This window comes from Schistocerca gregaria, chromosome 2 (assembly GCF_023897955.1).
Source record: "Schistocerca gregaria isolate iqSchGreg1 chromosome 2, iqSchGreg1.2, whole genome shotgun sequence".
NCBI classification, from domain to species: Eukaryota; Metazoa; Arthropoda; class Insecta; order Orthoptera; family Acrididae; genus Schistocerca; species Schistocerca gregaria.
This window is the reverse complement of record NC_064921.1, coordinates 748,002,108-748,024,852: the sequence shown is the minus strand read 5'-3', so window position 1 is coordinate 748,024,852 and position 22,745 is coordinate 748,002,108. Positions and strand designations below refer to the sequence as shown.

Sequence of the window (22,745 nt, the reverse complement as noted above, 5' to 3'; positions counted from 1 at the left end):
CCACTATATTCATAAAAAGTTTTTCAGTACCATCTCTGTAGAAATCTGCCACTTGCAATTTGCAACTGCTGGTTTATACAGACATGCAGTTGAGCGTCAGTATCAAAGCGTTATATAGCGAGCCACGTCTTCATTGCTGGGAAGAGGTGGTAGTCGCTCTGTGCCAAATCCAGACTTATATGGTGGATGATCAAATACTTCCCATCCAAAACCCTGTAGGGAATCACCGGTACAGTTGGCTGTGTGTGGATTGCATTGACGTGAAAAAATAGAACTTTTGTGCTAAGTTTTACCTGGCACTTGTCTTGTATTGCGTGCCTTAACTTTGTTAGTGTTTGACATTACCTCTCTGAATTAACTGTTGTACCATGTTCGAGGAAATCATTGAGAGTCACTTCTGTAGAGTCCCAAAACACATTAGCCATGTGTTATAACCTTTAATCACAATAATTGCGTGGATTTTCACACTCTCTCTTAGAAACAATAACTGATCACATGATTACAACTCAGTCTCTCGTATTCGACTGCTGTGCCGTGACATGCGGCCGGTGCCGTTCGTAGCTAGGTGGCGCTCCCGCGCTCGTCTGATTTGCGGAGCGCCTCTATCGCCGTTTGTGCGTACTGTCGTGGCGGCACTGTTAAATGTCGTGGCACTATCACAACACTTTTCCCCCCTTGAAAAAATAAACACTCACTTCCTTGGAGACATGGACAGCGCAGAGACATCCATGGCCTCTTGTGAGGCCCCGAGGAGATCCCGCGCAGAGACACGCGAGTATGGTCGAAAATGTCCAGGACGGAAGCTCGTGCGAGGAACGTGCCTCCTGGATGAGATGATGGGTGAAAACTCCGGAGCAGCATCCATAGGTGTCATTGACCTGGGAGTGTGCTCCAGCGAGATGGGTCCCGGAGATGGCGGCGTCGCGACTGGGGCCGGTTCCGGAGTACTTGGAAGCGGCAGCGACGGCGGCTGCATCAACACGGACGGTAGATCGGCAGCAGCGACAGGACTGGCGTCTCGGGCTGGTGGAGGCGAAGGATGGGGCGGTGGCACAGGCGTGGCCACCACTCGTGGGCGCATCTGGTCGTAATGGCGAACAACCGTGCCGTCGCCCGTACGGATTTCACAAAGCCGGCGGCCGCGAAGAGCCTTGACCACCCCTGGAATCCATTTAGGGCGAGATCCATACCCCCGTGCCCACACGTCGGCGCCCACCGAGTATTTTCCCGCACTAGGGGACACAGTACAAGGCCTGACAGGGTGAAGCAGGTGCAGTAGAGTGCGCGGTTGGCGGCCATGCAAGAGTTCAGCAGGGCTGCGATCACCCAGAGGCGTGAAGCGATAAGAACTCAGAAATTGCAGCAGGGCGTCATCTGTGGAAAAATCACTAAGGAATTTTTTCATCTGGCATTTGAAAGTGCGGACAAGGCGCTCGACCTCCCCATTCGATTGCGGATGGAAGGGAGGTGCGGTAACATGATGAATCCCTTGTCCAGTACAAAAATCACGGAAGGCCTGCGAAGAGAACTGAGGGCCATTGTCCGTGACGATCGTGGATGGAAGACCTTCTAGCGCAAAGATTTTGGACAAAGCCAGCGTCGTCGCCGCAGTGGTGGGCGACGGACATCTAACAACAAATGGAAACTTCGAGAAGGCGTCAATCAACAGTAGCCAATAAGTACCGAGGAAGGGGCCAGCAAAGTCGGCGTGCACCCGTTCCCATGGCTGAGCTGGATCAGGCCACGGAGAGGGCATTGTACGAGGTGCCGCCAGTTGTTGAGCACACTGGCCACATGCAGCAACCATATGGGCGATGTCCGAATCAATGCTGGGCCAATAAACGTGCCTGCGGGCCAGGGACTTAGTCCGAGAAATACCCCAATGGCCTCCGTGCAACAGTTTGAGAACATCTTTGCGAAGAGAGGCTGGCACCACGACCCGTGGAGATGCGCCATCCGTGGCCAGAAGAACAACACCATCACGAACAGACAGACGAAGGCGCAAGGCATGGTAGTTGCGAAGGGGATCCGATGCCCGGCCCCCGGTCCTGTCTGGCCAACCTCGTTGAACAAAACCGATCACCCGACGCAGGACCGGGTCCCGCGCAGTAGCTGACGCGACCTGCGAACCTGTAAGTGGAAAGCCCTCGACTGCACGACGTTCTTCCTCATCATTGTGGAAACAGAGGAGTTCATCGCGATCGAAAACAGGGTCGGGGCCCATCGGCAATCGCGACAATGCATCCGCGTTTGCGTGCTGGGCCGTGGGGCGATAGTGAATCTCATAATGAAAACGAGACAAGTATAAGGCCCAACGTTGCAGGCGGTGAGCTGCCTTATCCGGAAGTGACGCCGAGGGGCTGAACAGAGAGACCAGCGGTTTGTGGTCGGTGATGAGGTGAAACTTAGAACCATACAAAAAAACGCTGAACTTTTTTAGAGCATAAATGATAGCGAGCGCCTCCTTTTCGATTTGAGAGTAACGCCGTTGCGCCTCGTTGAGGGTCTTGGAAGCATAGGCAATGGGTCGTTCCGACCCATCCTCATACCGATGGGCGAGAACAGCCCCTAGGCCATACTGTGACGCGTCAGTCGCCAGAACCAAGTGCTGACCCGGACGGAATGTGGCAAGACAAGGCGCCGACTGCAAATGAGCCTTCAGGCGGACAAAAGCCTGCTCACACCCGTCGGACCAACAGAAGGGGACGTTTTTGCGTAACAGCTGGTGCAGAGGATAAGCTACCGCTGCTGCGGATGGAATGAATTTGTGATAATAAGCAATCTTGCCTAGAAACGCCTGAAGTTCTTTGACCGTAGACGGCCGGGGTAGAGCGTTAATGGCCGCAACGTGCTCACGGAGAGGGCGTATGCCCTCACGGGACAACTGGAAACCAAGATACTCAATGGAGGGTTGGAAGAACTGTGACTTGTCCAGATTGCACCTCAACCCAGCCGAATGCAAAACCCGAAACAGTGAACGTAAATTACGAAGGTGCTCTGCAGTGGAGGCTCCCGTGACAACAATGTCATCCAGATAGTTTATGCAGCCGGGAACGGAAGCCGTGAGCTGTTCCAAAAACCGCTGAAAAATGGCCGGTGCGCTAGCGACGCCAAATGGTAATCGCTGGTACTGATACAACCCACAAGGAGTGTTGATAACGAGAAATTCCTTGGAAGGAGCGTCCAACGGCAACTGATGGTACGCCTCCGATAAGTCAAGTTTGGAAAAGAACTGGCCCCCAGCGAGCTTGGTAAACAACTCCTCAGGACGAGGAAGAGGATAAGTGTCAATGACGCTCTGAGCGTTGACAGTGGCTTTAAAGTCACCACACAATCGCAGACTCCCGTTTGGTTTAGAAACCACCACGATCGGCGATGCCCATTCGCTGGAGGTAACCGGAAGGAGAATCCCTGAAGCTGTTAACCTGTCTAGCTCAGCCTTGACAGGTGCACGCAACGCCACTGGAATAGGGCGTGCCCGGAAAAACTTAGGGCGAGCCGTAGGTTTAAGAGTAATGTGGGCTGCAAAATCCTTGGCACAACCCAGACCAGCAGAGAACACGGACGAAAATTCACAACACAATCCATCAAGCTGTTGATACGGAATGTCCTCAGATATGAGGTGCACATCATCATCAATGGAGAATCCAAACAACTGGAAAGCATCATAACCGAACAGGTTTTCAGTGCCCGCATGATCCACCACATAAAACGTGAGGGGCCGAACAACAGACTTGTAGGCAGTGGAAGCATCAAACTGGCCCATGATAGGAATTTTCTGCTGATTATAAGTCCTCAGATTGCGCGTAACTGGAGACAAAGGAGGGGAGCCCAACGCCAAATACGTGCGGGAATTAATGAGAGTTACTGCAGAGCCAGTGTCCACTTGCATGCGGATGTCTTTATTCAGAACACGAACAGTAACAAACAACTTATTTGTTTGAGAAAGCACACAGTGAACATCCATGTCCGACGCCTCGTCCTCGTCGACAGGAGCTTTATGGGACTGACACACAGAAGCAATGTGGCCTTTTTTCCTACATGAATTACACGTGGCCCAACGTTTTGGACACGCTGCCCTGTCGTGCTGTACGAAACAACGGGGGCAAGAAGGAAGCGCGGAACGAACCGGCTTCTGTGGTTGCTGGTTTCGCTGCGAGCGTTGCGGCCCAACGCGACGTTGTTTACGCGAGTGAACCGCCGCCACATCTTCGTTCTCCTGTGCAACAGGCAAATTGTCCTTGTCGAGAGTTGACTGTACAGCGCCTACATCACACCACGCGTCTATTTGCGCGCCAGCAGCGTGAGACACTTCAAAGGATTGAGCGATGCTTAGAACTTCCGACAACGACGGGTTTGGCAGTTGTAGGGCACGTTGCCGAACTTCTTTATCAGGAGCAAGCCGTAGAATAGCATCCCTAACCATTGAATCCGCATAAGACTCGTGATGAGTGTCCGTGACAAACTGACATTTCCTACTCAGGCCATGTAGTTCCGCCGCCCAAGCCCGATAAGATTGATGGGGCTGTTTACGACACCGGTAGAACGCCACGCGGGCGGCAACGACGTGGGTGTTTGTTCGATAATAGGCAGACAATAAGTCACACATTTCTTGGAAGGACAGGGAGGCTGGTTCCCGCAGAGGGGCTAACTGAGATAGCAGCTGATAGACCCGAGGGGAAATCCAAGATAGAAATAACGACTTACACATAGGAGCGTCGACAACGCCGAAAGCCAAGAAGTGTTGCCGCAAACGCTTCTCATAATTCTCCCAGTCTTCAGCGGCCTCGTCGTAAGGAGGGAATGGAGGCGGAGAAGAGGAAGACAGACGATGAGTAAGCGACGTCGACAACGCCTGAATCGCTGCCGTCAGCTGTGTTTGTTGTTCAATGAGCGCTTGCATAAGCTGTTCCATGTCTGCCCCGTCACGAACACGCAAATCCACAACGCGGTGAAAATATCCCGACCTCGTCGCCAAAAAGTGTTATAACCTTTAATCACAATAATTGCGTGGATTTTCACACTCTCTCTTAGAAACAATAACTGATCACATGATTACAACTCAGTCTCTCGTATTCGACTGCTGTGCCGTGACATGCGGCCGGTGCCGTTCGTAGCTAGGTGGCGCTCCCGCGCTCGTCTGATTTGCGGAGCGCCTCTATCGCCGTTTGTGCGTACTGTCGTGGCGGCACTGTTAAATGTCGTGGCACTATCACAACACCATGCTTTGTTGCTGATAGCATTTGCAAACACTTCTTTGGTTTCTTTGGAGGATGTGGGTGTCCCTGTTCCATCAACTGCCTTTTTGAAACTTCCTGGCAGATTAAAACTGTGTGCCTGACCGAGACTCGAACTCGGGACCTTTGCCTTTCGTGGGCAAGTGCTCTACCATTTGAGCTACCGAAGCACGACTCACGCCCGGTGCTCACAGCTTTACTTCTGTCAGTATCCGTCTCCTACCTTCCAAACTTTACAGAAGCTCTCCTGCGAAACTTGCAGAACTAGCACTCCTGAAAGAAAGGATATTGCGGAGACATAGCTTAGCCACAGCGGAGACGGTAGGAGACGGATACTGCCAGGAAGTTTCATATCAGCGCACACTCTGCTGCAGAGTGGAAATCTCATTTTGGAAACTGCCTTTTTGTTTCATAACTGACATGCTTCACCCCCAATTTTTCTCCTCAGTTATGATATGATCAATAACTTTTTTACCATTTTCCTTGTAATCTTCGAGGAAGGCCAGTGCTGCAGCAAGTCTCTGTTTATTGTGGCCTTCCATTAGGATTTTGGGAATCCACCTAGCACAAAATTTGCGGTAACTAAACTTCTCCACCATAATTTCATGTACCAGACTCCGTGGAATTTGGGGAAATGTTGCAAAAGTTCCGTAATCAAGAAAAGATGGTTTTCACAGATTTTGTGTTGATTTTCATCACTGGTCACCAGTTCATTAGTCACAAGGCTAGGCCTATAGGTGTGGTCCTCATTGTGAATACTGGTATGGCCATTTTTAAAATCAGTGCACCATTGCCTCACTTGGCTTTCACTCATTATTCCTTCTCCTTACACATCACAAAGGTCATGATAAACTGCAATTGGTTTGCAATTTTTTGTGGACAAAAACCTAATTGCAGAATGCAAATCACAAGTGGCTGGATTTTCTATTGCAGTGAGCATTTTAACACAGCACAGAAAGCAAAATGACAGACAGACCAAATGCTACCACTGCTGGATGTGTATTGAGTGTGTGGAAGTTATGGCACCAAGGTAGCGACTGTAGTCGCATCCAACATGATAGATCACAAGGCTGTTATTTTCTGGATAGCCCTCGTATTTAGCTTCCAACTGCAGAAATCACCCACTGATGCTCAGAAAATGATGCAGCAGATGTATGGTAAGGTATCCTTTCTCAATTAGCTGTTTTGTAATGACTTAAAGCAATCCAAGGGAGACTAGCTTTGACTGTAAAATGAAAGTGGTCAATTATTGTGGCCCCTACAGTCGACAAGTTTGTGATTGAAATACTGATAACAAATTTTTACCCTTCTATCAGAGTTTGAACAGGAAGAAGAGTTTCATTTTTATTTCTATTATAATGTTGAAGTTGCATGTTAAATATGTATGTGGATAGGAAACAATCTTATGGTTTCTCTGTGTTTCACTTTTTTCTAGCTGCCTGGGAGCTGTGGAGAAGATAGTGAGTACAAGAAGAATGTTTCTCACATCCTGCAACACTTGCAGATTTTGTAACAAAAACTCAGTTAACGCCAAAAATCATCATGGAAAGCAGAAGAACCACATCTTCTAGTCATATAGTTCAGTTATAAGCTGCAGTCATAAGAAGTATGAAGAAAAACTGAATGACATATCATGTGTCATGTGTTTCATCCATTTCTTATAGAGATTATATTTTGTGTACATATAATTGTGAATATGGCAATTAGATTATTATAGATAGTAAAATGTGTTCATTCTTTTCTTTCTGTTCCTATTCCATTGCCCTTTAACTCTTTGTGACGATGTGGTTTCATTTGAAGCCACCCATGATATTTTGATTTTGTGGCAAGAGCACAGTGGCTACATTCTTAACCACACTTCTGGACGTAGATGGTGCTGCCATCTATTGATGAAAATTTGAACTACGTCAATATTTCTCACGTGGTTGCAGTTAGCGATTCAAGTATAAGTGCCATTTTTGTTTGTGGTGTGCTGGTTCTCTTTTCCTTGATTGGTGATTGAATTTGTCTTTGAAATGTAACTTTCACACATGGAACAAATTCATAATACTTTCTTATATAAGTACATGCTATATGTATTGCAACAATAATGAAAATCATGTAATTTTTCTGTACTTCCTCTGGTGGTTTCGTTTGAAACCACTGTGGCTGCAGGGGTAGTATTAGAAACTCTTTAGTTTCAGCCTCGCAAAATGTTTTCTCACAAATTAAAAGATGAGGAAGTCCTGGCGTGTCTTTCAGAACAAATTCCTTTGGATGTTAGGACTCTGAGATTGATAGTACCAGTGATAATGAAAGTGATATTTTGGCTGAAGACAGTGATCTTGATTCACAAGTGCCACAGTGATTACAGTTTCAGTTCTGAAGATAACATGCCACTAATAAGGTCTGTGAATTTTACATGGGCAAGGGATGACAGCATGGTGCATTCTGTCAATTTTTTAGAGGAAGTTGGTGTCAATGGAAAACTGAAGGTGAAGGTATGCTGCCAGTTGGTTTCTTTTTATATCTATTTGAGGACAATATGCTGGAACACATGGCATTCCTGACTAATCTTTATGCGACTCAGAAAGGTAAGAATTACAGACCTCTTGAAAAAGATGAACTCAAAGTGTTTTTGGCTATAAATATTCTAATGGGTATCAAACAACCTTGCGCATATCGTGATTGCTGGTCATCACACAACGAACTCAGAGATCAGTACATTTCTTCAATTATGTCATCGAAAAGATTCCGCTGGATTTTATCTCGTATACATGTAAATGACAATGCCCTTATGCCACAAAAAGGGAATAAATGTTCCGACAGATTGTATAAAATTCGACCACTAATAAAAAAATTACTGACAAGGTTGAAAGAATGTTATGCTCCAACTAAGGAGCAATCTGTTGACGAATGCATGGTGAAATTCAAAGGGCGAATATCATTCAACAAAAGCCCATCAAGAAGGGGTACAAAGTATGGGTCAGAACTGACAAAATGGCATATATCTGAGATTTTGAGGTATATACCGGGAAATCAGATGGTGCAGTGGAGAAATGTTTGGAGAGAGGATTGTAAGAAATTTGTGTAAAGGCTTAGAAGGCAAAGGATATCACATATATTTTGACAATTTTTTTACTAGTGTTCCACTTTTGCAGACACTAAAACTTGACGGTATCCTAGCCTGTGGTACCATCAGAGCCCACAGAAAAGGACTTCCTCCTCTGAAACCAGACGAAGAGGAGAAAGTGACTGGTCAGTTCGTTCTGATAGGATTGCATCCATGAAATGGAAAGAAAACGTGTTATCATGTTACTATCAACAATTGACTCACCTGTAACTTTGAAAGAAGATAGTAGGAAAGAAAAGGATGGCACAATTACAAAAACACCCTGTCCACAGATAGTGAAATCATATAATTCAAACATGGGATGTGTAGATAAAGTGGACATGATGAATTGTTTCTATGCAATTGACAGAAAATCTAGATGCTGGTGGCTCAGAATATTTTGGTATATGACAGATATTTCTATTATTTCGACTAACCAAGCAGAATGAAAAGAAAAAGCTACAGGAATTTTGGCAGTATGTTGTAGCTGGCCTTGTAGGATCCAGTGTTTTCAAAGACAGTCCTGGTTGCCCAAGTGCAACCATGAGCCAAAAAGTGTAACACTGTTGTTCCAGTGGAAAAATGCACAACAGAATCAAAACATCTGCCCGTACATGGCACATCAAGGCGATGTATATACACTGCAGCTCAAAAAGTAATCCACATAGAAGCAGATGGACATGTTCTTGCTGCGAAGTTGCTTTGTGTTTATCAGCAGAAAGAAACTGTTGTGTGCCCTATCACGGAAAGTAATGAAGTTTATGGTGGTGGTCTCATTTGAAGCCACCGCATTTAGTGTGCAGTGGTTTCATTTGAATCCACCCTGTACCTGCTGAAATACTGCACAAAAATTTATTTTCACATTTTTCCATAATATTGTATGAGTTATAGCCTAATAAAACAGATAAAAGTTTTAAAAATGATTTTATTTATTTTGTGTCTGAAAGCGTTAAAGCATATTTGTCCCTGTTTTAACAGTTTGTCAGGCCAACTGGACTGAAGAATTCATAGTTCTGTGACTGCATTTGGTGCTGTGTTAACACCCTACACAGTTGAGAAGGTTGCAAGTCCTGGAGAGGACACTTTTCCCTCTCATCTAGTGCATAAGAATGGGATTTTCTGTTATGGCTGACACATTTGGACTCATGGACTCATAAATTAAGTACAGCTGGCTGTTTTCTCCAGAAACTATTGCAGTAGCTCTGCTGTAGAAAACTGAATGTAGAATTTGCAAGCTGTCCTGGGTCTCCTTTGTCCACATACTTCAGTGTAGGGAGATTATGATACCAAGATAGCGACTGTAGTCCTGCCCACCACGATAGACCAAAAATCTGTTATATTCTGGATAGCCCTTGTATTTAGCTTCCAACTGCAGAAATCACCCACTGATGCTCAGAAAATGTTGCATCAGATATGTGGGAACATATCGTCCATCAACCAGCTATTATTCAGGTTCCATTGTGCAACAAGGCAAGGGGGCATTTTTGAGGATTTTGGGGATGGATGATAGTCATTTATATAGCTTCCATGCTTACATTGTACTGGACTCCAAGCTTCGGGGTATTGGACTGGTCCATTTCTGCCTCTCGAAAAGATCTGTACGAGGAAGAGAGAGAGAGAAAAGATTGGTGAGACTTTTACAGTACTATTCTGTAAAGGTTCACACCCGTCATGACTGTTGAATGCACCAAAACTGCTACCATGCCAAGGATTCAGCATAATTTATTGTGAATGGCATAAAAAAGAAAAAGTTGCAGGGTAGGTAGCCACTGCTAAGGTCACAGAACTTCCTGCATGCCAGGCAATGTTACTCTGCAGTTTAGTAGCATTGCAGTCAGTCATTGTTAGAAATTCAAGTTAATTTGGTAATAAATAAGAGCCTGTATCCAGGTTCCAGGAAACACAAATGCCACCTCTTGGTGCCTTCCCCCTTCACCCCCCTCCACTTTGTGAATGCTTATGGTGATAACTAACCATGACCAAAACCATTCCAGTTCTACACATGAAATAAGAGACTGATAAAATATTCTCAGACTTCAAAAAGAATTTAATAATTTCAGTTCCAAAGGAGACAGGAACTGACAAGTGTGACTGTTGCCAGTCAATCAGTTTAATAAGTCTTCCTTGCAAAGTTCAGTATGTACATTTTAGCAGGCAGTAAATGAAACCATGCAGGAATCTGGAAAGGAAATTAGAGTGTGGGGAGAAGAAACAGTGACTTAAAGATTTGCCGATGACATTGTAATTCATTCGCCAATGTGCCCCGCATCCAGTGACACCTGTGGACTGAGGATGACACATTGGCCGGTTGGCACCGTTGGGCCTTCATGGCCAGTTCGGGCGGAGTTTTTTTTGATTGTAATTCTTTCAGAGGTAGAAAAGAGTTTGAAAATCAGTTGACAGAAAGCACTGTGTCTTGAAAAGTGATTATGAGTATTAACAATATTAAAACCAAAGTAATGAAATGTAATTGAATGGAATGAGATAATGCTGAGGGAATTACATTAGGAAATAAGAAACTAAAAGAGTAGACAATGTTTTAGCATTTATTTAATGACAAGAAAATCTTTGCAGGTAATGTCCCAATTACCTTACATCTCAGTGTGAAGGTACAATATTCTTAAATTTTTTATTTGTGCATCCATAGTGCAATTAGGATTACTGGTTGTACATGAAACTGGGACACTTGTTTATGTTAAATAACAAATGGAAAGTTACAGTAAAGATAATAAGTTATTTTGAGGAAAACTGAAACCATGAAATTCGATGTAAGTGACACACCCAGTTTAGTGGCAAATGCTATTTAGCCTACATCCTCCACTCAGAATATTCCTCCAGTCCAACACTGACTAATGTGCCAGAAAATGAAACTAACATTACATCTTAAACAATTAGCCTATGCGTTTAATTGGTGTTCATTCAGAAGGCTGCAATATTTCATGTATTTTAACTGCTGAAGTCACAGTATAATAATGTGTGCCCTCGTTACCTGATGATGACTAGCGTTGGGACTCAGTAAGTTAATAGGAGCCCTGTTATTTCAACAGATTTTTATAATTCCCTGGAATTTGTAATCAGGGGATCTTCGGGACATTATGTAATTTCTTCTTTAGATTTACGTTAGTCAAATATGGTGCGTAAACCAATGTTTGAAATTCTGTATATGATGATGATGACGATGATGGTTTGTGGGGCATTCAACATTAAGGTCATCAGTGCCCGTGCAAGTCCCCTATCTTTCCAGTTCCAATCTTGCCACTTCCCAAATGATGATGAGGACAACACAATCACAGCCCTGCAGCCAGGTGACTAGTGCAAGTTTTGGTGTTCTTGTAAAGATAAGTCAATTTAGATTATAATACATTTAGTTTAGTACTGATTACATGGTAAACAGGTGTATTAGAATGTTTTTAAGTGTACCATTAAAGGTTTTGCTTTTCTTTACGTAATATAGCAGAAAATGTGAAATGATTGTACAGTCAGGTTATAGTTGTGTTTTCTGTTTACGTCTTGCTGCAGCAAATTGTTCTTTGCTCTTTCCAGCAATTGAACTGTAGCATACCTCTTCCTTATTTAACTTGCATTTCCAGAAAGTAGTGTAAAGTTTTAAGTTGTTTTTTTCCGTAACTTTGCACTGTTGTCTTTATAGGCCAAATTTGTGGAATCATATTTTAGTGTTTATCTGTAATTTAACTGACTTATTCCTAATAAACTATTACGTTTATCATGAGCAAAAAGTGCTTGACTTGCCGTAGAATTGTTAGGTCGAGGTTTTGGTGTGATGGATGCTGTAGTTTCTTCCATGTGGGTGACTGTAATGGTGTTGGAGTAGAGGAAGTAAATGAGACATAAAAGTGGTTTTGTGGGATACGTAGTAGAGATAGGAAGATATTAGAACAGGATGGGAAAATTGTCACTGTTCAGGCTGAGTTAGACAAGGCCAGGGGAGATCTTGACAGGTTAAGGAGGGAGAAGGGTAAAGAGAGGTGGGAAGTGGCAACAGGCAACCGGAGGAACAGGCCTAGAATTTTGTCTGACATCTCCATGGTGAATGTGGAAAATAGATTTTACCTGTTACTTCAGTTAGAAGCTGGTGAGCCTCAAGCAGTTGCAGGTGTAGACAGGGCACAACAAGCTTTCAGCAGCAAATTGAAAAGTATGAATGTAGGGAAATCAGTAAAAAAATTGTTGTTGTTCGGTAGTTCCCATGGAAGACGCGTTGGCCAACTTTGGCCGGATGAACTAGGATCAGAATACCAGGTCATCAATTTTTTAAACCTAGAGCTGGTCTAGAGCAGGTGACAGAGGATTTAGGATCACTTTGCAAAGATTTCACTAAGGAAGACATGCTAGCTATAACGGGTGGACCAGGTAAGAGTATTGACAGTGACCCTGGGTACAGTATAGAGTGCGACCTGTCAAAAGATTGCTTCAGCATCAAAGCCTACTAGTGTTGAGTTTGTGTCTCTTCTTGGGTGCCATGACCAACCTCATTAGAACTCTTCTATCAGGAAAGTTAATTTGGAGTTGAAACGGCTGCTTATGTCGGGTGCGGGGTCACACATTGGTGTGGTTCCTGTTGATTTTCTCGATAGGTGGGATCATAATAGGCATGGCCTTCACCTCATCAGGAAAGGGAAGGGTAAACTAGCTGGGAAAATAGGAAGAAAGTTACAGGGGGGCGACACTGTCATGAGTGACAAAATACCAGTGGTTATAGGGTTCATAAAACACCCTTTTTAAGGGTATGGAGGACAGAAAGAAACCAAGTCTTAAGAGAGGTTATGATTGAGACAAACATTCAGTTTGAGAAAGAAACCAAAAAACATAATTCTAGCTTATTATATCAGCATAAACAGTTGTTGGTTAAGACTTTCCAACAATCAGCAGACATTTCAACTCTTCCCAATTTTAACTCAGTCAATGTGAATTGTCAGCTATCTTTATTGCATCAAAATATTCGAGGACTGAGAAATAAAATTAATGACTTAATTATCTGCATAGATGAATTCCTGCCCCCATGAACCATGGACCTTGCCATTGGTGGGGAGGCTTGCATGCCTCAGTGATACAGATGGCTGTACTGTAGGTGCAACCACAGCGGAGGGGTATCTGTTGAGAGGCCAGACCAACATGTGGTACCTGAAGAGGGGCAGCAGCCTTTTCAGTAGTTGCAGGGGCAACAGTCTGGATGATTGACTGATCTGGTCTTGTAACACTAACCAAAATGGCCTTGCTGTGCTGGTACTGCGAATGGCTGAAAGGAAGGGGAAACTACTGCCGTAATTTTTTCCGAGGGCCTGCAGCTTTACTGTAGGGTTAAATGATGATGGTGTCCTCTTGGGTTAAATATTCCGGAGGTAAAATAGTCCCCTCATTTGGATATCCGGGCGGGGACTACTCAAGAGGACATCGTTATCAGGAGAAAGAAAACTGGCGTTCTATGGATTGGAGCGTGCAATGTCAAATTCCTTAATCGGGCAGGTAGGTTAGAAAAATTAAAAAGGGAAATGGATAGGTTAAAGTTAGATATAGTGGGAATTAGTGAAGTTTGGTGGCAGGAGGAACAAGACTTTTAGTCAGGTGAATACAGGGTTATAAATACAAAATCAAATAGGGGTAATGCAGGAGTAGGTCTAATAATAAGTAAAAAATAGGAGTGCGGATAAGCTACTACAAACAGCATAGTGAACACATTATTGTGGCCAAGATAGATACAAAGCCCATGCCTACCACAGTAGTACAATTTTATATGCCAACTATGTCTGCAGATGATGAAGAAATTGATGAAATGTATGATGAGATAAAAGAAATTATTCATGTAGTGAAGGGAGACGAAAATTTAATAGTCATGGGTGACTGGAATTCGAGAGTAGGAAAAGGGAGAGAAGGAAACATAGAAGGTGAATATGGATTGGGGGGTAAGAAATGAAACAGGAAGCCACCTAGTAGAATTTTGCACACTGCATGACTTAATCATATCTTGGTTCAAGAATCATAAAAGAAGGTTGTATACATGGAAGAATCCTGGAGACACTAGAAGGTATCAGATAGATTATATAATGTTAAGACAGAGATTTAGTAACCAGGTTTTAAATTGTGAGACATTTCCAGAGACAGATGTGGACTCTGACCACTATCTATTGGTTATGAACTGTAGAAAGGTGGGAATTTAAGGAGATGGGACCTGGATAAACTGACTAAACCAGAAGTTAACAGAGTTTCAGGGAGAGCATAGGGGAACAATTGACAGGAATGGGGGAAAGAAATACAGTAGAAGAAGAATGGGTAGCTCTGAGGGATGAAGTAGTGAAGGCAGCAGAGGATCAAGTAGGTAAAAAGATGAGGGCTACTAGAAATCCTTGGGTAACCGAAGAAATATTGAGTTTAATTGGTGAAAGGAGAAAATGTAAAAATGCAGTAAATGAAGCAGGCAAAAAGGAATACAAACATCTCAAAAATGAGATCGACAGGAAGTGCAAAATGGCTAAGCAGGGATGGCTAGACGACAAATGTAAGGATGTAGAAGCTTATCTTATTAGGGGTATGGGGTAAGATAGATACTGCCTACAGGAAAATTAAGAGTCCTCAAACCCAACTGACAATCTGCCTCTCTGAAAATCATGTGACCACTGGTACATAGAAGACATTCATAAATTTTGCCTCTTTGGAGAAAAGAGAACCACTTGTATGAACATAAAGAGCTCAGATGGAAACCCAGTTCTAAGTAAAGAAGGGAAAACAGAAAGGTGGAAGGAGTATATAGAGGGTCTATACAAGGGCGATGTACTTGAGGACAATATTATGGAAATGAGAGTGGATGTAGATGAAGATGAAATGGGAGATATGCCTCTGCGTGAAGAGTTTGACAGAGCACTGAAAGACCTGAGTTGAAACTAGGCATTGGGAGTAGACAACCCATATCTCTTTTTTCTGTTCCTTCCCCTACTACCACACTCCAATCCCCCACAAATATTAGAGTATCATAGCTATTTTCATATTAAATTACCCATTCAATATCCTCATACACTTCTCCTATCTCTTTATCTTCTGCTTGTGACGTCAACAAGTTTATGTGAACTATTTGTTTTTGGCGTTGGTTTGCTGACGACTGTGATGAGAACAAACATATCTGTTGGAGATGTTGTCACTAAAAGCTAATATTAATTCAACCCAAACATCCACGGTTAACGAAAAACTTATTTAATGCATAATTGCCGTAATGGGTGCCGGATGACATGTTAGTTAAATTCTCAAAGTACACATGTTTGACAGGATGCCACTAAAACATAACTGTGGCAACACATTAAGAAATAATGAATAACATTTCTAAGAGTATTTTACAAATAGTACTCAACTTTAATACAGTTTGATGCATGGAACTTTGTCCTATACCACACGAACCATGGATCTTGCCGTCGGTGGGGTGATTTGTGTGCCTCAGCGATGCATATAGCCATACTGTACGTGCAACTACAACAGAAGGGTATCTGTTGAGAGGCCAGACAAACATATAGTTCCTGAAGGGCTGCAGATTTTCAATAGTTGCAGCTGCAACAGTCTGGATGTTTGACTGATCCAGCCTTGTAACATCAACCAAATTGCCCTTGCTATGCTGGTACTGTGAACGGCTAAAAGGAAGGTGGAACTACAGCTGTAATTTTTCCCAAGAGTATGCAAGTCTTCTGTAAGGCTAAAAGATGATGGGATTCTCTTGTGTAAAATATTCTGGAGATAAAATAGTTCCTCATTCGGATCTCCGGGCAAGGGCTACTCAGAAGGATGTCGTCATCAGGAGAAACAGAATTGGCATTCTACGGATCGGAACGTAGAATGTTAGCTCCCATAATCTGACAGGCAGGTTACAAAAATTAAAAAAGGAAAGGGATCAGTTGAAGTTAGATATAGTGGGAATTGGTGAAGTTCGGTGGCAGGAGGAACAGGACTTCTGGTCAGGTGAATGCAGGATTATAAATACAAAATCAATAGGGATAATGCACAAGTAGGTTTAATAATGAATAAGGAATACAAGTAAGCTGCTATAAACAGCATAGTGAACACATTATTGTAGTCAAGATGGACATGAACCCACACCAGCCGCAGTAGTACAAGCCTATATGCCAACTAGCTTCGCAAATGATGAAGAGATTGAAGAAATGTATGACAAGATAAAAGAATTTATTCAGATAGTGAAGGGAGACGAAAATTGAATAATGATGGAGAGCTGGAATTCGATAGTAGGAAAAGAAAGAGAAGAAAAAATTGTAGGTGAATATGGAATGGGGGTAAGGAAAAGAAAAAGAAATCCGTGTGGTAGAGATTTGCAGAAAGCATAATTTGATCATCACCACCACTTGGTTTAAGAATCACAAAAGATGGTTGTATACATGGAAGAGACCTGGAGATACCAGAAGGTTTTAGGCTGATTGTATAATGATAAGACAGATATTAAGAGCCAGGTTTTAAATCATAAAACATTCCCAGGGGCAGATGTGGATGCTGAGAACTATTTATTGTGAATTGTAGATTAAAACTGAATAAATTGCAAAAAAAAGGTAGAAAATTAAGGAGATCGGACCTGGGCAAGCTGAAAGAACCAGAGGTTGCTGAGAGTTTCAGAGACATCATTAGGCAACGGTTGACAAGAACAAGGGAAAGGAATACAGTAAAAGGCGAATGGGTAGCTTTAAGAGATGAAATAATGAAGGCAGCAGAGGACCAAATAGGTAAGAAGATAAATCTTAGCAGAAATCCTTGGATAACACAAGAGATATTGAATTTAATTATTTAATTGATGAAATGAAAAAATATAAAAATGCAACAAATGAAGCATGCAAAAGGAAATACAAACGTTTAAGAAATCAGATTGACAGTAAGTGCAAAATGGCTAAGTAGGAATGGGTAGAGGATAAACATAAGGATTTAGAAGCATATTTCATTAGGGGAAAGTTGTGTACCACCTACAAGAAAATTAAAGAAGAGTTTGGGGCGAAGAGGAGCAGCTGCTGTATGAAACTCAAGAGCTCAGATTGGAAATCAGTCCTGAGCAAAGAAGGGAAAGATGGAAGGAGGACAGGTTCTATACAAGGGAAATGAACTTGGAGACAATATTGTAAAAGGGGAAGTGGATGTAGATGAAGATGAGATGGGAGATACGATACCGCGAGAAGAATTTCACAGAGATCTAAAAGACATAAGTCGAAACAAGACCTCTGGAATAGGCGATATTCTGTCAGAACTACTGATAGCCTCGGCAGAGCCAGCCGTGACAAAATTCTTCCATCTGATGTGCAAGATATATGGACAGGCAAAATTCCCTCAGACTTCAAGAAGAAAGTAATAACTTTAATCCCAAAGAAAGCAGTTGCTGACAGGTGTAAAAATTACCGAACTGTCAGTTTAACAAGTCATGGTTGCAAAATACTTTACAGAAGATTAGAAAAACTGCTAGAAGCAGACCTCGGGGAAGATCAGTTTGGATTCTGGAGAAATATAGGAAAACCCGACGCAGTACAGTCCTTAAAATTTATCAGGATAAGGAGAGGCAAACCCACGTTTATAGCATTTGTAGACTTAAAGCTTTTGAAAGTGTTGACTGGAACACACACATTGGAATTCTGACGGTAGCAAGGGCAAAGTACAAACGTTGAAAAGCTAATTACAACTAGTACACGAACCATACAGTAGTTATGAGTCGATAGGCGTGAAAAAATGTTCAAATGTGTATGAAATCTTATGGGACTTACGTGCTAAGTTCACCAGTCACTAAGCTTACACACTACTTAACCTAAATTATCCTAAGGACAAATACACACACCCTTGCCCGAGGGATGACTCAAACCTCCGCCGGGACCAGCCGCACAGATGAGCGTGAAAGGGAAGCGGTGGTTCAGAAGGGAGTGAGACACTTTTGTAGCCTGCTGCCGATGATATTCCATTTGTACAACGAGCAAGCAAGCAGTAAAGGCAATCAAATAAAAATTTGGAGTAGGAATTAAATTTCAGGGAAAATAAATAAAACTATGAGGTATGCCGATGACATTGCTATTCCGTCAGAGACAGTAAATGACTTGGAAGAGCAATTGAATGGAATGGACATTGTGTTGAAAGGAGGATATGTGATGAACATCAACAAAAGCAAAACAGTGGTGATGGAATGTAGTCGAATTAAATCAGGTGATGCCAAAGGAATTAGATCAGAAACGAGAAGCTTAAAGAAGGGGATGAGTTTTGCTATTTGGGCAACAAAGTAACTGTTGATGGTGGAAGTAGAGAGGATATAAAATGTAGACTGGCAATGACAAGAAAAGTGTTTCTGAAGAAGAGAAGTTAGTTAACACCGAATGTAGATTTAAGTGTTAGGAACTCTTTTCTCAAAGTACTTCCATGTGTGGAAGTGAAATATGGACGGTAAACAGTTTAAACAAAAAGAGAATAGGAGCTTTCGAATGGTGGCGCTACAGAAGAATGTTAAAGATTAAATGGGTAGATCATGTAACCAATGAGGAGATACTGAATAGAAATGGAAAGACAAGAAATTTCTGGCACAACTTGACCAAAAGAAGGGGTTGGTTGATAGGACACATTCTGATACATCAAGAGATCACATCTTAGTACTGGAGGGAAGTGTGTGGGGGAGGGGAGGGGGAGGAGGGTTGTAAAAATCGTAGAGGGAGACAAAGAGGTGAATACAGTAAGCAGATTCATAACGATAGGTTGCACTAGTTATTCGGAGATGAAGAGGCTGGCACAGGATAAAGTAAACATGGAGAGCTGCTTCCAACCAGTCTTCGGACTGAAAACAACAACAACAAACTGTGCTCCTTCGCGTAATTGCAGGGCTGTACTCAGCTAGTTGCAGGCTCTCAACTGTGTCGTCTAGCCACAACTTAGCTCTGCAGATGATGAAGAAATTGAAGAAATGTACGATGAAATAAAAGAAATTATTCAGATAGTGAAGGGAGACGAAAATTTAATAGTAATGGGTGACTGGAATTCGAGTGTAGGAAAAGGGAGAGAAGGAAACATAGTAGGTGAATATGGATTGGGGCTAAGAAATGAAAGAGGAAGCCGCCTAGTAGAATTTTGCACAGAGCACAACTTAATCATAGCTAACACTTGGTTTAAGAATCATGAAAGAAGGTTGTATACGTGGAAGAACCCTGGAGATACTAAAAGGTATCAGATAGATTATATAATGGTAAGACAGAGATTTAGGAACCAGGTTTTAAGTTGTAAGACATTTCCAGGGGCAGATGTGGACTCTGACCACAATCTATTGGTTATGACCTGTAGATTAAAACTGAAGAAACTGCAAAAATGTGGGAAATTAAGGAGATGGGACCTGGATAAACTGAAAGAACCAGAGGTTGTACAGAGTTTCAAAGAGAGCATAAGGGAACAATTGACAGGAATAGGGGAAAGAAATACAGTAGAAGAAGAATGGGTAGCTCTGAGGGATGTAGTAGTGAAGGCAGCAGAGGATAAAGTAGGTACAAAGACGAGGGCTGCTAGAAATCCTTGGGTAACAGAAGAAATATTGAATTTAATTGATGAAAGGAGAAAATATAAAAATGCAGTAAATGAAGCAGGCAAAAAGGAATACAAACGTCTCAAAAATGAGATCGACAGGAAGTGCAAAATGGCTAAACAGGGATGGCTAGAGGACAAATGTAAGGATGTAGAAGCTTATCTCACTAGGGGTAAGATAGATACTGCCTACAGGAAAATTAAAGAGACCTTTGGAGAGAAGAGAACCACGTGTATGAATATCAAGAGCTCAGATGGCAGCCCAGTTCTAAGCAAAGAAGGGAAGGCAGAAAGGTGGAAGGAGTATATAGAAGGTTTATACAAGGGCGATGTAGTTGAGGACAATATTATGGAAATAGAAGAGGATGTAGATGAAGACGAAATGGGAGATACGATACTGCGTGAAGAGTTTGACAGAGCACTGAAAGACCTGAGTCGAAACAAGGCCCCCGGAGTAGACAACATTCCATTAGAACTACTGACGGCCTTGGGAGAGCCAGTCGTGACAAAACTCTACCAGCTGGTGAGCAAGATGTATGAGACAGGCGAAATACCCTCAGACTTCAAGAAGAATATAATAATTCCAATCCCAAAGAAAGCAGGTGCTGACAGATGTGAAAATTACCGAACTATCAGTTTAATAAGCCACGGCTGCAAAATACTAACGCGAATTCTTTACAGACGAATGGAAAAACTGGTAGATGCAGACCTCGAGGAGGATCAGTTTGGATTCCGTCGAAATGTTGGAACACGTGAGGCAATACTGACCTTACGACTTACCTTAGAAGAAAGATTAAGAAAAGGCAAACCTACGTTTCTAGTATTTGTAGACTTAGAGAAAGCTTTTGACAATGTTGACTGGAATACTCTTTTTCAAATTCTAAAGGTGGCAGGGGTAAAATACAGGGAGCGAAAGGCTATTTATAATTTGTACAGAAACCAGATGGCAGTCATAAGAGTCGAGGGGCATGAAAGGGAAGCAGTGGTTGGGAAAGGAGTGAGACAGGGTTGTAGCCTCTCCCCGATGTTATTCAATCTGTATATTGAGCAAGCAGTAAAGGAAACAAAAGAAAAATTTGGAGTAGGTATTAAAATTCATGGAGACGAAGTAAAAACTTTGAGGTTCGCCGATGACATTGTAATTCTGTCAGAGACAGCAAAGGACTTGGAAGAGCAGTTGAACGGAATGGACAGTGTCTTGAAAGGAGGATATAAGATGAACATTAACAAAAGCAAAACGAGGATAATGGAATGTAGTCAAATTAAATCGGGTGATGCTGAGGGAATTAGATTAGGAAATGAGACACTTAAAGTAGTAAAGGAGTTTTGCTATTTAGGAAGTAAAATAACTGATGATGGTCGAAGTAGAGAGGATATAAAATGTAGACTGGCAATGGCAAGGAAAGCGTTTCTGAAGAAGAGAAATTTGTTAACATCGAATATAGATTTATGTATCAGGAAGTCGTTTCTGAAAGTATTTGTTTGGAGTGTAGCCATGTATGGAAGTGAAACATGGACGATAACTAGTTTGGACAAGAAGAGAATAGAAGCTTTCGAAATGTGGTGCTACAGAAGAATACTGAAGATAAGGTGGATAGATCACGTAACTAATGAGGAGGTATTGAATAGGATTGGGGAGAAGAGAAGTTTGTGGCACAACTTGACTAGAAGAAGGGATCGGTTGGTAGGACATGTTTTGAGGCATCAAGGGATCACAAATTTAGCGTTGGAGGGCAGCGTGGAGGGTAAAAATCGTAGAGGGAGACCGAGAGATGAGTACACTAAGCAGATTCTGAAGGATGTAGGTTGCAATAGGTACTGGGAGATGAAGCAGCTTGTACAGGATAGAGTAGCATGGAGAGCTGCATCAAACCAGTCTCAGGACTGAAGACAACAACAACAACAACAACTATTGTTAAGATTTCATGTTTTTATTATTTTATCTTTATGATTTAATTTATTTCACAAATACGATTTTGAGCAGCCAAAGTGCCAGGCTGTCCAGCTGTGGGATTCTCCAATTTCACTACGCTGCAGCTGCGTATGTCAACTTAGGTTATTCCCCGAGATGAATCCCCGTGTGGAATTCACCGTATTAACTGCTTTGCATCCTGCACGCTGCTCGTATACAAGTGAATACGATTACAGTTAACTTTTTGGCTCAGGTGAAGACAGTGAGCGATTTAGGAGGCGGTAAGTAGAGCAAAACTGTGTCAATGGAAGCAGAAGACAGTGATAATGTTTCAAGTAGAATCTTGATTCATGTGTGCATTTGTTATGCACTTGATACGTTCCACATCATACGGTTACCGTGACATTGATCAATGGGAACACGTAAATAACAAACTGACTAAGTAGTACTCACAAGAAATGTACAGCAGGCGTGTTTAAATGTAAGAGGCGAAAATAAAAATATAGAAAAGTCCGGGAAACTAATCCTAAATTTAAAGTTTGGTTGTGCACTGTTGAATCGAAATCTGAAGGGGTACATGTAGAATCTGTAAGGTAATTTTTATAACTGAATTGGGAAGTGTTAAGCACATTGTAATTGGGAAGTGTTAAGCACATTGTAAAAGTGAAAAATAATGTAAAAAAGTGAAGGAGGTATTATCTAAAAGCCAGACAATTTTGAGTACATTTGTTAAATCAGCTGAAACTAATGCATCTTTAAGTAACCAGGCTCACATTAATGAAATTAAATTGGCAGGATTTGTGACAGAACACAGTCTTCCCTTCTTTGTTTTAGGTTACCTGGGGGACGTAGTTAAGAATTGGCTTTCCTGATTCTAGAATTGTCGACACACTACATTTGAGTCGCACTAAATATTCCCAGATCATAAAGAACGTGATAGGAGAGATCCATAAGAACGAAATTGCGGAAAACAGGC

The 22,745-nt window shown here is 42.4% G+C and overlaps 1 protein-coding gene across 2 annotated transcripts in view; it reads left to right on the top strand.

Moving 5' to 3' along the window:
• Positions 1-6,977, top strand: part of LOC126334925 (TELO2-interacting protein 1 homolog) — a 139,203-nt gene extending 132,226 nt beyond the window's left edge. Inside the window, exon 16 of one of the 2 annotated variants that reach the window (XM_049997647.1) lies at positions 6,673-6,977. In XM_049997647.1, the coding sequence (XP_049853604.1) occupies positions 6,673-6,750 (78 nt within the window). In that variant the 3' untranslated portion in view covers positions 6,751-6,977. The remainder of the gene's footprint in view (positions 1-6,672) is intronic. The other variant, XM_049997646.1, reaches the window with a different exon arrangement.
• The last annotated feature ends 15,768 nt before the right edge of the window (positions 6,978-22,745 follow it).